This window comes from Argentina silus, assembly GCF_951799395.1.
Source record: "Argentina silus genome assembly, chromosome: 18".
Lineage (NCBI taxonomy): Eukaryota > Metazoa > Chordata > Actinopteri > Argentiniformes > Argentinidae > Argentina > Argentina silus.
Genome location: NC_139672.1, coordinates 15,942,398 through 15,957,278, shown reverse-complemented (window position 1 = coordinate 15,957,278; position 14,881 = coordinate 15,942,398). Strand labels below are relative to the sequence as shown.

Below are 14,881 nucleotides of genomic sequence, written 5' to 3'. Positions count from 1 at the left end.
GTAATAAAGTGGTAATAAAGTGGTGATACGTAATAACAGGGAATAAGAGACGTAACATCAGATACATATTTCGTCCATGTTGCCGTTCCCTGGGAGCCTCTGCAGTTACATGTGTAGGCAGTGCTGCCCCTTTCCCCCCTCCCTCCCTCCCTCCCTCCCTCCCTCCCTCCCTCCCTCCTCTCTCCCACCTCTGACTTCTCTGTTAAACACAGCCTTGGCTTGCCTGTCAACCAGTGCTACAGTAGCCCTGCTCTGAAGCATGATCCACTGGGGCTGCTGGGCCGCACTCTCATCAATCTCCCTGGATGAAGTTAGGGAGAGAGAGGCCCCTCCTGTGGCATTGACAGGAGACATCAGCAGGACAGAGGGAGGGAGAGAGGGAGAGGGGGAGGGGGAGAGAGAGGGGGGGAGAGGGACAGAGAGAGAGAGGGAGAGAGGGAGGGAGGGAGAGAGAGAGGGAGAGGGAGAGGGAGAGGGAGAGAGAGAGGGAGAGGGAGGGAGAGAGAGGGAGAGAGAGAGGGAGAGAGAGGGAGAGGGAGAGAGGGAGAGGGAGAGAGAGAGAGAGAGGGAGAGAGAGAGAGAGAGAGAGGGAGGGAGAGGGAGAGAGAGAGGGAGGGAGAGAGAGAGAGAGGGAGAGGGAGGGAGAGAGAGAGGGAGAGAGAGAGGGAGGGAGGGAGAGAGAGAGCGGGAGGGAGAGAGAGAGAGAGGGAGAGGGAGAGAGAGAGAGAGAGGGAGAGAGAGAGAGAGAGAGAGAGGGAGACAGAGAGGCTCCACAGTTTCTCGTCTCTCTAACAAGCAGCACTGATGGAAAGGAACAACAAGCAGGGCACACACACACACACACACACACACACACACACACACACACACACACACACACATACACACACACACACACACACACACACACACACACACACACTGGTAGTTAAATAAAGAGTAATTATCAAGCCAGGTGAATGGATATCTCTGCACAGACTGTGGTAGATCCCGCAGCTTTGTGGCTTATGCTAACAAGGTTTATCAGATCGTGGCATCAGCCTCCCGCCTCCCGCCTCCCTCCCACAGGAGGCTGGCTCAGTTAGATAATCATTGCATCATCAAGTTTCTTTTTTTAAATCAGTGACATTGTTTTTATATTCTTGGTTTTGTAGGTGATTGTCTCTGTCTGGAGGGCTACATGAAGGACCCGGTCCACAAGCATCTCTGTATTCGCAACGAGTGGGGACCCAATCAAGGGTAAGTGACAACATGGCCGCCGTAAAAACCCCGTTGGCTGAAAAAGTAAATAAAAACAAGTAAAACCGGCTGTTATTTGTTGTAAAAGTCGAGAAGTTTAAATCTTACCTCAGCACAGGAATTACGAGGTTTGAAAAATACAGCAGCACATCAATAACACGGAGCTTAGCAAAAAACGTAACGGGTAATCAACTATTTCCCCAAACACTGTTAAAGATAATGATGGTAATTATGGCTTTATCTTCCGTGAAGAACATTTTGTATTAGATGGCCCCAGACCTTGCTTGAGTGTCAGTTATGAACATTTTCATTATCAGACAAGGACAGCCGGAATCTTCCAATTGGGCGACAGATGTGTTGACTGTATGACATCAGTGCTGTGGAACTTCTCCTGACTGTTCCTGAAGAGCTCACGCGTCCCAGCTCTTCTCTCGGGCGCCATGCAGTCTTGATCCTGTTATTACACAGCATATGTTTATCTCCTTTAATATAGGATTGTGTTACAGTACATCTCTGCCTTCCCCGGGGGGGGCTGGTGGTGGAGGTTGAAATCGGAGGACGGCCTCGTCGTAATGCATGGAACGGAATGTGCAACGTGTTTCATTCCGTCCCTCATTCCGTTCCATGCGTTACAATGAGCCCCGTCCTCCGATTTCCACCTCCACCGGCCTCCCCTGCCTTCGCACCGTATCTTCCTCCCCTAAGTAGTTTCCCTCCCTGCCTCTCCACTCTCTCTCTGCCAGTCAGTCCATGCCAGCGAAGGCCTTCAGGGGCAGCTTGAATGTTTAATGACGAGCCCCTGTGGCCTGAAGTTGTTATCAGAGTTTAGCTGCTCTTTTGCCTATGGTAACAGCTTACTCAGAGAGACATCAGCCGCCGTCCCTTCTCCTTAGCCTCGCTGTGGAGAGACTCTAAGTCCCTGAGCTGCCTGCTTCTGTTCATCTCCATCATTCTATACACACACATACACACACGCGAACATGCATAGGCACACGCGCACACGCACGCACGTACACACAGGCGCACACACACACACACACACGCATACACACACAGACCTGCGTGCACATGCTGTACACACACACGCAAGCACACGCACGCACGCACGCACTCACACCCACCTACACACACACACACACACACACACAGACCTCCTTTCCCAGCTCTGGTCAATAGATATGAGCCTCCTGGGTCACATGCCATGTCAGCCCCTGAGAAACACCATTTTTTTTATCAGCATGTTTACTCACAACATGGTTATCATCGCCGCGCTGGTTTGGATTTGGAAACTTTCGGGGGGGATTGGCGGAGTGTGTTTTGATACACTAGGGAGTGAGTGGGGAGAGGGGAGAAGATACGAAACTTATTTAGGATTTTGACTTTTTCTGCTCTCTTTCCCTCTCTCTCTCTCTCTCTCTCTCTCTCTCTCTCTCTCTCTCTCTCTCTCTGTCTCTCTCTCCCTCTCTCTCTCTCTCTCTCTCTCTCTCTCTCTCTCTCTCTCTCTCTCTCTGTCTCTCCCTCTCTCTCTCTCTCTCTCTCTCTCTCTCTCCCTCTCTCTCTCTCTCCCTCTCTCTCTCTCTCGTCTGTGTCCCTGTCAGCCCCTGGCCGTACACCATCTTTCAGCGCGGCTTTGATCTGGTGATGGGAGAACAACCCTCCGACCGTATATTCAGGTAAGAGGACTCTCTCCAGGGACATCTGAAGAGTTTGCTGTATGTGACCTCCTCGACAGAGGGGGACACAGCACGGTACGGCAGGCAGGGACCAGGGGAGGCTGGTGGACGGAGACATCGGAGGACGGGCTCGTTGTAACGCACGGAACGGACCTGCGTTTGACAGTGCTGGAAAACGTAACGATTTGTCACCAACACACAGTTAGCTCTACTGCATGCGAAGACCAGGGGAGGCTGGCGGAGGTAGAAATCGGAGGACGGGCTCATTGTAATGCATGGGATGGACTGAGGAATGTGTTTGATACCATCCCTCATTCCGCTCCATGCATTACACTGAGCCCGTCCTCCGATTTCTACCTCCGCCAGCCTCCCCTGGTAGAGACATATGGAGTCGGTGGAGCGATGGTGAAACCACCCTCTCGCTTGTGCTTGGCGTTTAAGTAACTGCACGATTTCAGGTCAGCGACAACAGTATCCTCCCCCCCCCTTTTTTTTTTTTCTTTATTTGAAAAGAGAAGAGAAAATCCTGTTGGATTATTTTTCAACTGGTAATAGTTTGTGGGCATGACTTAGTGCTAATAGAACGGAGTGCAGTGGAGTGTCAGCAGTCAGCTTATCAAGTGTATGTTTAACTTGGCGAAGAAGAGTGAGTACACAGTCCTGCTCTCATTCTCCCCAACCTTTCACTTCAGACCTTCAACCATTTCAAATATCGTGGATTTAGGTTCCATTAGGAAGACAAAGAAGATTGGACTTCCCTCCTTAAGCTGATATCCTACAGCACGCTCTGGACCCTCAATGTCAGTTTAACCATTGATTGCATGGGAGCGGTAATACATACAAGCTTAAGTGTAATTGGATGGCTCCACTCTGGAGAGCTCTCTACCCTGGAGTAAAATGACCACAACAAATGTGTTTGCCATAGTATACCATACACTCACTGAGCGGTGGTGTAATGGTGTGGGGAATGTTTTCTCGGCACACTTTGGGCCCATTAATACCAATGAATCATCGCTTGAATGCCACAGCCTATTTGGGTATTGTTGCTGAAAAATCTGTTGGAATTGTGTGATGCAATCGTGCCATCATGGACCAGGATCTCAAAGGAATGTTTCCAACTTCTTGTGGAATCAACGCCACGAAGAATTGAGGCTGCTTTGAGAGAAAAGGGAGGCCCTACCCAGTATTAGTATAGTATTCCTAATAAAGGGAGGCCCTACCCAGTATTAGTATAGTGTTCCTAATAAAGGGAGGCCCTACCCAGTATTAGTACAGTATTCCTAATAAAGGGAGACCCTACCCAGTATTAGTATAGTATTCCTAATAAAGGGAGGCCCTACCCAGTATTAGTATAGTATTCCTAATAAAGGGAGGCCCTACCCAGTATTAGTATAGTATTCCTAATAAAGGGAGGCCCTACCCAGTATTAGTATAGTGTTCCTAATAAAGGGAGGTCCTACCCAGTATTAGTATAGTGTTCCTAACAAAGGGAGGCCCTACCCAGTATTAGTATAGTGTTCCTAATAAAGGGAGGTCCTACCCAGTATTAGTATAGTGTTCCTAATAAAGGGAGGCCCTACCCAGTATTAGTATAGTGTTCCTAATAAAGGGAGGCCCTACCCAGTATTAGTATAGTATTCCTAATAAAGTACTCGGTGACTGTATGTATAAGTAATACAACATGGCAGGGAGCCCATGGTTTACCAACCCCACCATAGATACATACATGTACATTTATTGCATTTAGCAGACGCCTTTATCCGACAGATAAAGAGATTGGTATTTTAAAGGTGAGATCGGTATGTAGAGGTAGAGATTGGTATTTTAAAGGTGAGATTGGTATGTAGAGGTAGAGATTGGTATGTAGAGGTAGAGATTGGTATGTAGAGGTAGAGATTGGTATGTAGAGGTGGAGATTGGTATGTAGAGGTGGAGATTGGTATGTAGAGGTGGAGATTGGTATGTAGAGGTGGAGATTGGTATGTAGAGGTAGAGATTGGTATGTAGAGGTGGAGATTGGTATGTAGAGGTGGAGATTGGTATTTTAAAGGTGAGATCGGTATGTAGAGGTGGAGATCGGTATGTAGAGGTGGAGATCGGTATGTACATGTAGGCTGGGCATGAGGCATGAGGCTGGGGGTGGTGGGTGGGGTGACCACACAACAACGTACTCACACAGCCATCTCACTCATTCGACCATCTCACAACTGTTGAACGCTGTGGAGGACTGTAAAACGCGGCTGCTTTTAAGCCTCTGTCCCCTTGAACACGATGACGGCGATGGTGTTTTAGCATCGAGAGGCTGCGCCGTTTGACTCAGAGTGCCCGGCCCGAGCTAACGGCTCGCTCCATTAGCTGAGCAGCAGTGGCGCTACGCTCATACCGCCACAGAGGAAACGGCTCAGCTGGCGTCTCTTATCAGAGACTCTGGGATAACATTCGCAATTCCACGTGATTCATCTCGATTCGGTTCCTCCGTTGTGAAAAAGAAGACAAAAAAAAAAAAAAGAGAAAATGGAATTTGTTTGTGTCCCTTTGTTGTGTATTCTATAGGATGTCACAGTGTGCTTGGTCAGCGCATAGCCAGCATTTGAAGTCTGTGATATTCTACGGGACTGAAATGTAATTTATTTCCCAACTAGATAGTGAGAGTGACTAGGGGATTCTGGGGGAGGTGTGTGTGTGTGTGTGTGTGTGTGGGGGGGGGGAGGTGTGTGTGTGTGTGTGTGTGTGTGTGTGTGTGTGGGGGGGGGGGTGTTGACGGGAGGGGGATTCCTTATCATTGATATGCCCCACCTGCCTTGTGACTATCGGAGACCTGCCTCTTCAAAAGCCAACAACAACACAACAACAACGCTGATTATGCTGCCTTCCCCTCGTCTCTCAACAAAGGCCGTGTCTTCACACGGACGAGGCGGTTCCTCTCATGGTTGTAAGAGCGTCTTTGTTCATCTCAGAAACAACTGAGGCTCGCCGGCTTTGCAAACACAACGTCTCTACGATCCTCTTTGATGCATTCCTTTCCCCCTCTTCTCCTCAGGTGTTGTCCGTGGGGTTTCCTTGCTCAGTATTCCGTCCCAGTCTTCCCGACGTTCCTTCGCTTCTCTCACTCACAACCCCTTCCATCCGAATTCCAAAACGCTTTTGAAACCCTCACAAATGGTTACGCCGAAATGTTTGCGCGGGTTTGAATGGAGATGAGTGTCAGGGGGTTGAGCCCATTAGCCAAGTCACCCATCCGAATATTACAATTCAACCAAAAAAAGAGAAGTAATTATCATTCATTGCACCCATGAGTGAGAGAAACCCCCCCCCCCCCCAAAAAAAACCCCCGGAAAATAACTAGAAATGGTTTGTTTTTATGGTTTATAGCGCTCTAGGAGGGTAATGTGAACCAGGGACGGCATGCTAATCCACAAGGAGATCACTTCCATACATACCGTATCAGCTGTCAGTGCCTATGACAGGGGCTTAGACTGTTATAGCGACTGTGTTTCAATGGCCTCGCTGGCATCTGACTCACAGGAGAGCGAGCGCATCACTTCTATTATCAGGGGAGATCAGAGGACGACAAGCCCATTGTGATGCACGGAATGGAATGAGGATTGGGATCAGACGTTCCATCCCATTCCTCATCCCGTTCCGCGCATCACAACGAGGAACGCTATCAAACTCGGTACCATTCCTGATTCCGTTCTATGCATTACAACCTCAGATTTCTACCTCTGCCAGCCTCCCCTGTATTCTATGTGGTGCTGTACAAGTGTGGCTATAGGAACGTGACAACTGTTTGTCCCCAGTTGCTTGTTTTCTCCTGGGACTCCTACCATCTCCACTGAGGGAACTACATCTCCACTGAGGGAACTACATCTCCACTGAGGGAACTACATCTCCACTGAGGGAACTACAGCACAATCCCTTTCCAATTGTCGTCTCCCGGATGTCTCTTGTACCTTCGGAGAGACGCGTTAATCTCGCCATGACAACCATGTACCCGACCACAATGAATATGCATTTCCTACTGACAGAGGAGCCCTTCAGTGCCACCTTTGGAGCAGGGAGGAAGACTTATGACCCTGGTAGCAATGACTTGGTGGGGAATGATCAGGGAAATAATACAGTTTTAATAGACTTGCTTCGGCCGTAATGTCTGGCAAAGGACCCCAGTACATTATGTTAAACGGCAGGACTGAGAGAGCTTGATTCATATAACCCCCGTGTTTGGAATCAGGCAGAAGTAATTGGACAGACATAATTAAGCTTTTCCCTTTTACAACGGTTTAATCATTCCATTCCTAAAGTGAATCGGTAATACATGCAGTTCTCCTGATCCGGTGGCCTTTTCCTTCTGCAAAGTTGGCAATTTTATTAGATGCAAATTGAACAGTGTGAATGCAAAATGTGTTAAGTGGGCAGAAAACAGTTGTTAACCATTTAATCAACAAGCTCCCTTTTTTTGTACTCCAACCCTGCATGCATAATTTATGGCCAGTAATGCTGCATTGTTCCGCATTTGATGGTCATCAGCGTGTGCTGTTAAGCTTAAAGACTTGTTAAGATGTTCTACATTGCCGGTTCAAAGCATTGACCAACGTATTGGATGATGCCCATTAACTCATGAATGGTTGGACGTTGAGGTAACTTTGAACCACTTCTAGAATATGTTGAAGAATGTATTTAGAGAATTATTGTAGACTACTGGGTCCACAACAGGGGAGAAATCCAGAGGACGGGCTCATTGTTATGCATAGAATAGAATGAGGAACGGTATCAAACCTGCACAGTGTTCTCCACTGTGAGCCTGTCCTCCGATTTCTACCCCCCCCGGTCCACACCTCTCCACACTGCAGCAGTCCTCCATTTCCTAGCACAGCCTTCTCTGTGGGAGCCCTTGTAATTGGCTATTTGGTTGATTTAACAAGGGTTGGGTGTTGTTTGCTGTGTATGGCTGTTGCATTATCACTATTAGAGGTGGACATGGCAATGAGCAATATTTGGTAACTTAATGCATTAAGTTGCTATTTTCATGTGTAAAACTGTGATAACTACCATAACACAATCATTTTACATATTTTGTTGACCTGTCTCCCTTTGTTTCCACTGCTTTTCTGTACTATTTCTAGCCTTGTTCAGTCCTTAACACTCATGTCTTAATTTGACCATTTTTTGAATATGAAATGGAAATACAATTTAGGCTTGGCGTAATTGGATGGCTTCACTCTTTTGAGAGCTTCCAGCCTGTGTGTTATAAATGACCTATATATCTATAAACTAAACCTATATATCTATAAACTAAACCTATATATCTATAAACTAAACCTATATATCTATAAACTAAACCTATATATTTATAGAGTAAACCTGTATATCTATAAACTAATCCTGTATATCTATAAACTAAACCTGTATATCTTTAAACTAAACTTGTATATCTATAAACTAAACCTATATATATATATATAAACCCCCCTGATCAATGCACACTGAGCTGAACTAGTGGTTGAGGACCGTAACAGTGTCCTGCCTGAGCTGAGCTCCCAGCCCTGTCAGAACCATACGGTATCAAATGATGAAACTGTGAAACCATATACAGTAGTAGGATTATGATACTCCTTGACTCCTTGACTCCTTGTCTCCTTGTCTCCTTCAGGTTCACATACACACTCGGGGAAGGGATGTGGCTTCCCTTGAGTAAGAGCTTCTTGCCTCCTTGCCTCCTTGTCTCCTTGACTCCTTGTCTCCTTGTCTCCTTCAGGTTCACATACACACTAGGGGAAGGGATGTGGCTTCCCTTGAGTAAGAGCTTCTTGCCTCCTTGTCTCCTCCTTGTCTCCTTGACTCCTTGTCTCCTTGTCTCCTTCAGGTTCACATACACACTAGGGGAAGGGATGTGGCTTCCGTTGAGTAAGAGCTTCGTCATCCCTCCCGCGGAGCTGGCCATCAACCCTTCGGCCAAATGTAAGACGGACATGACAGTGATGGAGGACGCGGTGGACGTCAGGTGAGGAACGGCGCTTTCGTGCGTCTTAGTTTCCCATGAGGTGCCTTTTTACAAGTGATGATATCACACATTAGGGAAGTCATAAAGGTGTTTTATGTCGAGCTGGTTTTATGGTGGACCATCATAACAGAGATGGAAATACAAGGAGGAGAGAACAATATCTTGTAACTCTCCCTCCCACATACTCAGTGCCAATAAAGGGACTTTGTTTTATACGATAGTACTACTGTAATTATTCCCCTATATCAGGTCAGAGAAACTGGTCCAAGGCTCTTGTCTTCATACGAGCATGGTCATTTCACCATCAGATACTTTATTAGTTTAACAGATCTTGGCTGTAAACTTTGTAAGTCTTGTATAAAACAGTATTTTTTAACTCTAGTTGTTCCACTGTTGTGGAGAACTTGTACAGTCATTGTTCAGGTTGATGTTCAATGCTGTGATAGTTCATTGATTATGATTCAAAGATTAATGAAATGCTAAAGTTCAGCATGAAATCAATGAGATAGCAGCAAAAAACAAACTTCACTTGGCAATGCGATGCAATAAAAATGAGACTGAATTGATTTGTTAAACGGTTCATAACTCCTGCAAAGGAAATTTACTCCCTGCAGGAAAAATATTTTTCATATTTTTTGGTAGAGTGCAGAGAAAAGACAAAGGATATTACGATACACACTTGAACGCACGCCAAGCTAAATCTTTACAGCAATATCCCTGAGTGCATTCATTGCATGAGGAGGTGATATAAAAACATGAATAATTTCACATTCCTGTTTTCGTGTTGAAAAGTAAAGTAGCCTTGTGTGCCCGAACACATGAGTCAGAGCAGCCAAACACCTCCCTCCTGTTACAGTGAGGCAACTAGATCTACAAGGAGAGGATGCTAGCCCCCCCCCCTCCTGGACAGGACTATAGCTACCCCCCCCCCCCCTCCTGGACAGGACTATAGCTACCCCCCCCCCTCGGACAGGACTCTAGCTCCCCCCCCCTCCCCCCCCCCTCTCTTGACAGGACTATAGCTACCCCCCCCTCTCTTGACAGGACTATAGCTACCCCCCCCCCTCTTGACAGGACTATAGCTACCCCCCCCCTTGACAGGACTATAGCTACCCCCCCCCCCCTCTTGACAGGACTATAGCTACCCCCCCCTCTTGACAGGACTATAGCTACCCCCCCCCTCTTGACAGGACTATAGCTACCCCCCCTTCTCTCTTGACAGGACTATAGCTACCCCCCCCCCCCTCTTGACAGGACTATAGCTACCCCCCCCCCTCCCCTCTTGACAGGACTATAGCTACCCCCCCCTCCCCTTTTGACAGGGCTATAGCTACCCCCCCCCCCCCCCTCTCTGGACAGGACTCTAGCTACCCCCCCCTCTTTTGACATGACTATAGCTAATCCCCCCCCCCTCTGGACAGGACTCTACCCCCCCCCCCCCCCCTCCTCTGGACAGGACTCTAGCTCCCCCCCCCCCCCTTGACAGGACTCTAGCTACCCCCCACCCCACCCCCCCTCAAAGTTACCCGAGCTTTGAAAGCATTGCAGGTGATTATCTTGTGCTGCCTCTTTGTAAACAGTCATTTGTAGGCTTATTTTTCGCCCTGCAGCTACATTTTTCAGCTACGATCCTATTAGCTGTAGATTTGCATTTTTGGGACGAATCAAAACACACTTTTCATCGCAGGCTTAATAATAGCCAACGCAGTTGATTTAGACTTGTGTCACTTTAACGTTACGTATCAATCAAGCCTCAGTGTGCTGCGCCCGGTCATTCCATTCAAAATGAATAGTCTTTTTGTTTCGCTTCAACCCAATTATCCGAGCCTCGCTCCTGAATTAGCCTTCCGTGCAGCTGTGAGGAATTCACATTGTCTTGAGTTAACTGACATTCTCCCTGTCAGACAGTCGGAGTTCTCTCAGATGTCGGGTCAACGAGTCAGAGTTGAACAGGAGTAGCAAGTACCGCCATCACTCCCAGCAGATATTGAACGGAGATGATGATGATGATGATGATGATTCACGTTAACTGGATGTCACAAATCATGATTTAATTATTTCACTTAATGGATTGTCATTTTCAAACTAGATTTCATTATAGCTAAACACATTGATCCTTTAGAGATGGTTATCCACATGCAAAGCTACTGGGAAGCCAATTCGGCAACTAGGAGTTATTAAACTAGTTATTAAACATGTGTGTGTGCATGTGTGTGGTGTGTGTGTGTGTGTGTGTGTGTGTGTGTGTGTGTGTGTGTGTATGTGTGTGTGTGCGCGCGCGCGCGTGCATGTGTGTGTGTGTGTGTGTGTGTGTGCGTGCGTGTCTGTGGGAGTGAGTTATGGAGGTCAGATAGGATGTACAAGAGGATATAATGTAGGAATATGTTTCATCCTAAAAGTGTTAATGTGTGATCGAGAAACCCTCAAGCTTAGCCATGAAAAAAAATGGGTCCTAGATTAGTGGGAGGATGACTTCTTACTGGATGAGCTTGAATACCATTAACAAAAAGGGCACATTTTCATCTGATTAATTTCTCTTTTACAGAAGTTGATTAATCTTCAGACATTTGGATTTTTTTTTCTCTCTGTGAAGCACTGAAATAGTCTTGAATATATCTCTCCTTCTCCTTCTGGCCCTGGGACTCCAGACTCTCAGCATGGTTAATGTTGCAGCTTCTCTGGTTTGGGCAGAAGGCCACAAGAAAGTGACTGTTTGCAGTAAACACAAACTGCTTTAGAAACTCCCTGCATTCAACTCCTGAACACATAGCCAATTATAGTCTGTGTCTGGTTGTATTATATACACATTTTGTACTCAGTGTACCAGGGGAGGCTGGTTGAGGTAGACATCAGAGCTGTCTACCTCTGTCTACCTACCATTGTGATGCATGGAACGGAATGAGGAATGGTATCAAACATGCGTGTGTGTCCCCTATCATACATGATGTATTATATGTACATAGAGTACAGTTTGTGTGTTGTTGTTGTGGACTGGTGCTGAACACGGTGGTAGCCTACAGCACCACTCCACAAAAGCACGGGGAAAATAAAGCTACAGTATTGTATTGAACAAAACCACAAACAGTGAATGTGAATTGTTGTCCTCTGCATTACCTCTCCCTCTCTCTCTCTCTCTCCCTCTCTCTCTCTCTCTCTCTCTCTCCCCTCTCTCTCTCTCTCTCTCTCTCTCTCTCTGTCTCTCTCTCTCTCTCTCTCTCTCTCTCCCTCTCTCTCTCTTCTTTAATGCATGGACTAAAACACGTTCGATACCTTTGCTCATTCCATTCCATGCATTACAATGAGCCCCCGCGTACCATTTCTACCTCCACCAGCCTCCCCTGTGTACTTCACTGTATTCTTCTCCATGTTCCCCCCAGTGCTACATAATGTAGGCACTGTTAACAACATACTCTTCCTCTCTTGCACGTTTTTTCGAAAATGATGTAAACAACTCACCATCCTGTGTTCCATGGTGTCATGTGTCCTGGATTCCCTCCCAGGTCAGTGGGGAACAGTGCTAGAGAAAGACTGTTTACTGGCCACGCCATCAATTCTCATCAATTGTTGGAATGTGGTCATTTTTGCCCCCCCCCGAGACAACACACACACACACACACACACTGCACACCCCCCCTCCAAGAGGACACACGTGGAGAACGGAGGTCTGGGCACAGGGTCAGCCGTACTCGGTGCCCCTGTTGAGTGCCTTGCTCAAGGACACCTTCCAGTCACATACTAGCTCACCTCCGGCTCCCTCCTGGGGTGGGGATCAAACCAGCGACCTCCTGGGGTGGGGATCAAACCAGCGACCTATCGATCGCTGGCCGGCCTCTCTAACCTCTCGGCTACCTGCCCCGCTACCATCAGGGGAGGCTGGTGGAGGTAGACGGGCTCATTGTGATGCACGGAATGGAACGAGGGAACCGCACCGTTCCTCATTCCGTTCCATGCATTACAATGACCCCCGTCCTCCGATTTCTACCTCCACCAGCCTCCGCCGGCTCCTATCCTCCTCCTGATGCCTCTGAGTTCCTCTGGGTCTGAGCTGCGTCCTCCTCCCTAGTACCCCCACAGAGCCCTGGAACGATAGTCTTTTGTTCCCATGCCTTGCTCTCTCTGGCAGGAACACACACCAGCGGAGAAGAGCTGTGATCTCCTTCTCCTCCTTCGTCTCCTCCTTTGTCTCCTCCTTCGTCTCCTCCCTTGTCTCCTCCTTCGTCTCCTCCTTCGCTTAATTCCTTCACTTCATGGAAAGGAGAGAGGAGACAGTTGATAGGGTGTTCTCGCTTCCTTCGACTCTCCTCTGAGAAAATGATTTTCAAAAGATGTGTTTTGTAATAAGGGGGTAGCTGGTTTCTGCCTATTATTATTATTATTATTATTATTATTTTATTTTTTTGCTAATATCATATTATTACTTTCCTTTTCTTGTTGTATGTCAATTCTGGCGTACATCATTACACACACCTCCGGACTGATCTGCAGACGTAGCGATCGAAACCCTTCAAACATACACTACGGCTTTCTCCCTCCCTCTGTCCCTGAACTGTAACTTGTTCTCCTGACAGAGCGAATGCATAATGTAAGCAAACGACAGGGTAAAGGGTGAAGGAAGCAATTATCCGGCCTGTGTTTTTTCGACGGCGAACGGTCTAAATGAATGCCTTCTTCTTCCCGACAGTTCTGATTGTTGGGCACGTTTAAAGGAAGGTTTCAGCGGCGGTCATTGCCAACTCGACACCACAGTGCCCCCTAGTGGCGGCTAATATCGGCGAGCCTCTAGAAGATAGCGGGTCATTTTGTGGCGGGGAGATGTTGACGATAGATTCAGGAGAGGAATAGCGACAGGCGTGTTTCCGGCGTGTGCACGCCCCTCCCCATGCGTCTACAGGGCCCTGGAAGCTAACGTCTGGCCCTGTGAGACTACTGCCACTGCAGCACGCCATTTTATTTAGAATCCAAATTAACTTTGTTTTATCAGGCACACTTCAAAGTGTGTGTGTGTGTGTGTGTGTGTGAGAGAGAGAGTGCGTGTGTGTGTGCGTGTGTTTAAATGTCCTGTATGTGTGCTTACTAATTGCTGCCTGCCAGCTGTGCTATTTAAAGACACAGCCTGACCTGGTATTACTGTTCAATCAAAAATTAATCAAAACAAGATCATTTAAACAAAATAATCAACCCATAACCAAATGTATTATGTGCACCTACTGTACAGTATGTATTTATAAAACAAAAACACAACACTAGCAGGCTATTGTATATTCAACTAGATGAATACAGTAATACGTTTCCATTGTGTAAAGAACTGTACATTCAATACAATCCCTGATGGACGTTCAACGATAAATGAAGGTTAACCTCTTAAACTCCAGGCCTTATTTGACTAATTTCCGCCTCAAAAACAGACCCAAACTAAACTGCTTATAACATTAGAAATATGATGATCAGATGCAGAAGCAGGACGCCATTTGATAGGTAATTCCTTGACGTTTTGTGTGGATATGTTCAGATCATAGTTTAGAATAACATACTACACATGACAAGGAGTAAATTAAACAATAATTAAATAAATAATGAAATTATTATTCATTATGACATTAACAGCCGGTGGAGCTTAAGACGTTAAAACAACAATTAAACTCCCCGAGTTCTTCAAAGAACTCATTATCAGTTGGGTTCATGTAGTTCTGAGGAGTAAGTGAATGAAGTCAAAGCCACCATTAATTCTAAAAGAAAATTGGTTAGTTTGATAAAGATCTGACTCTGTCGCTGTACGTTAATTAAATATAACTTTTATTTGTTTTAGGCAATCTCTGAGCATTCTGAGAGTGGGCGGGTGGCGGGTGGTGGGTGGTGGGAGGCGGGCGTGGAGAGAAATATTATTTGCCAGAGAGGTCATCTTTTCTTTCCCGAGGCAAGGTTCATAGCAGGGTTGTTTTGCTGTACTGTATAAATCACAACATCATCA

The 14,881-nt window shown here is 46.8% G+C and overlaps 1 protein-coding gene across 1 annotated transcript in view; it reads left to right on the top strand.

Moving 5' to 3' along the window:
* Positions 1–14,881, top strand: part of astn1 (astrotactin 1) — a gene marked incomplete at both ends in the record, with an annotated part of 174,613 nt that overhangs the window by 58,774 nt on the left and 100,958 nt on the right. The window contains 3 exons of the mRNA XM_083689801.1: positions 1,155–1,239; positions 2,838–2,912; positions 8,776–8,913. Of these exons, the coding sequence (XP_083545927.1) occupies positions 1,155–1,239; positions 2,838–2,912; positions 8,776–8,913 (298 nt within the window). The remainder of the gene's footprint in view (positions 1–1,154; positions 1,240–2,837; positions 2,913–8,775; positions 8,914–14,881) is intronic.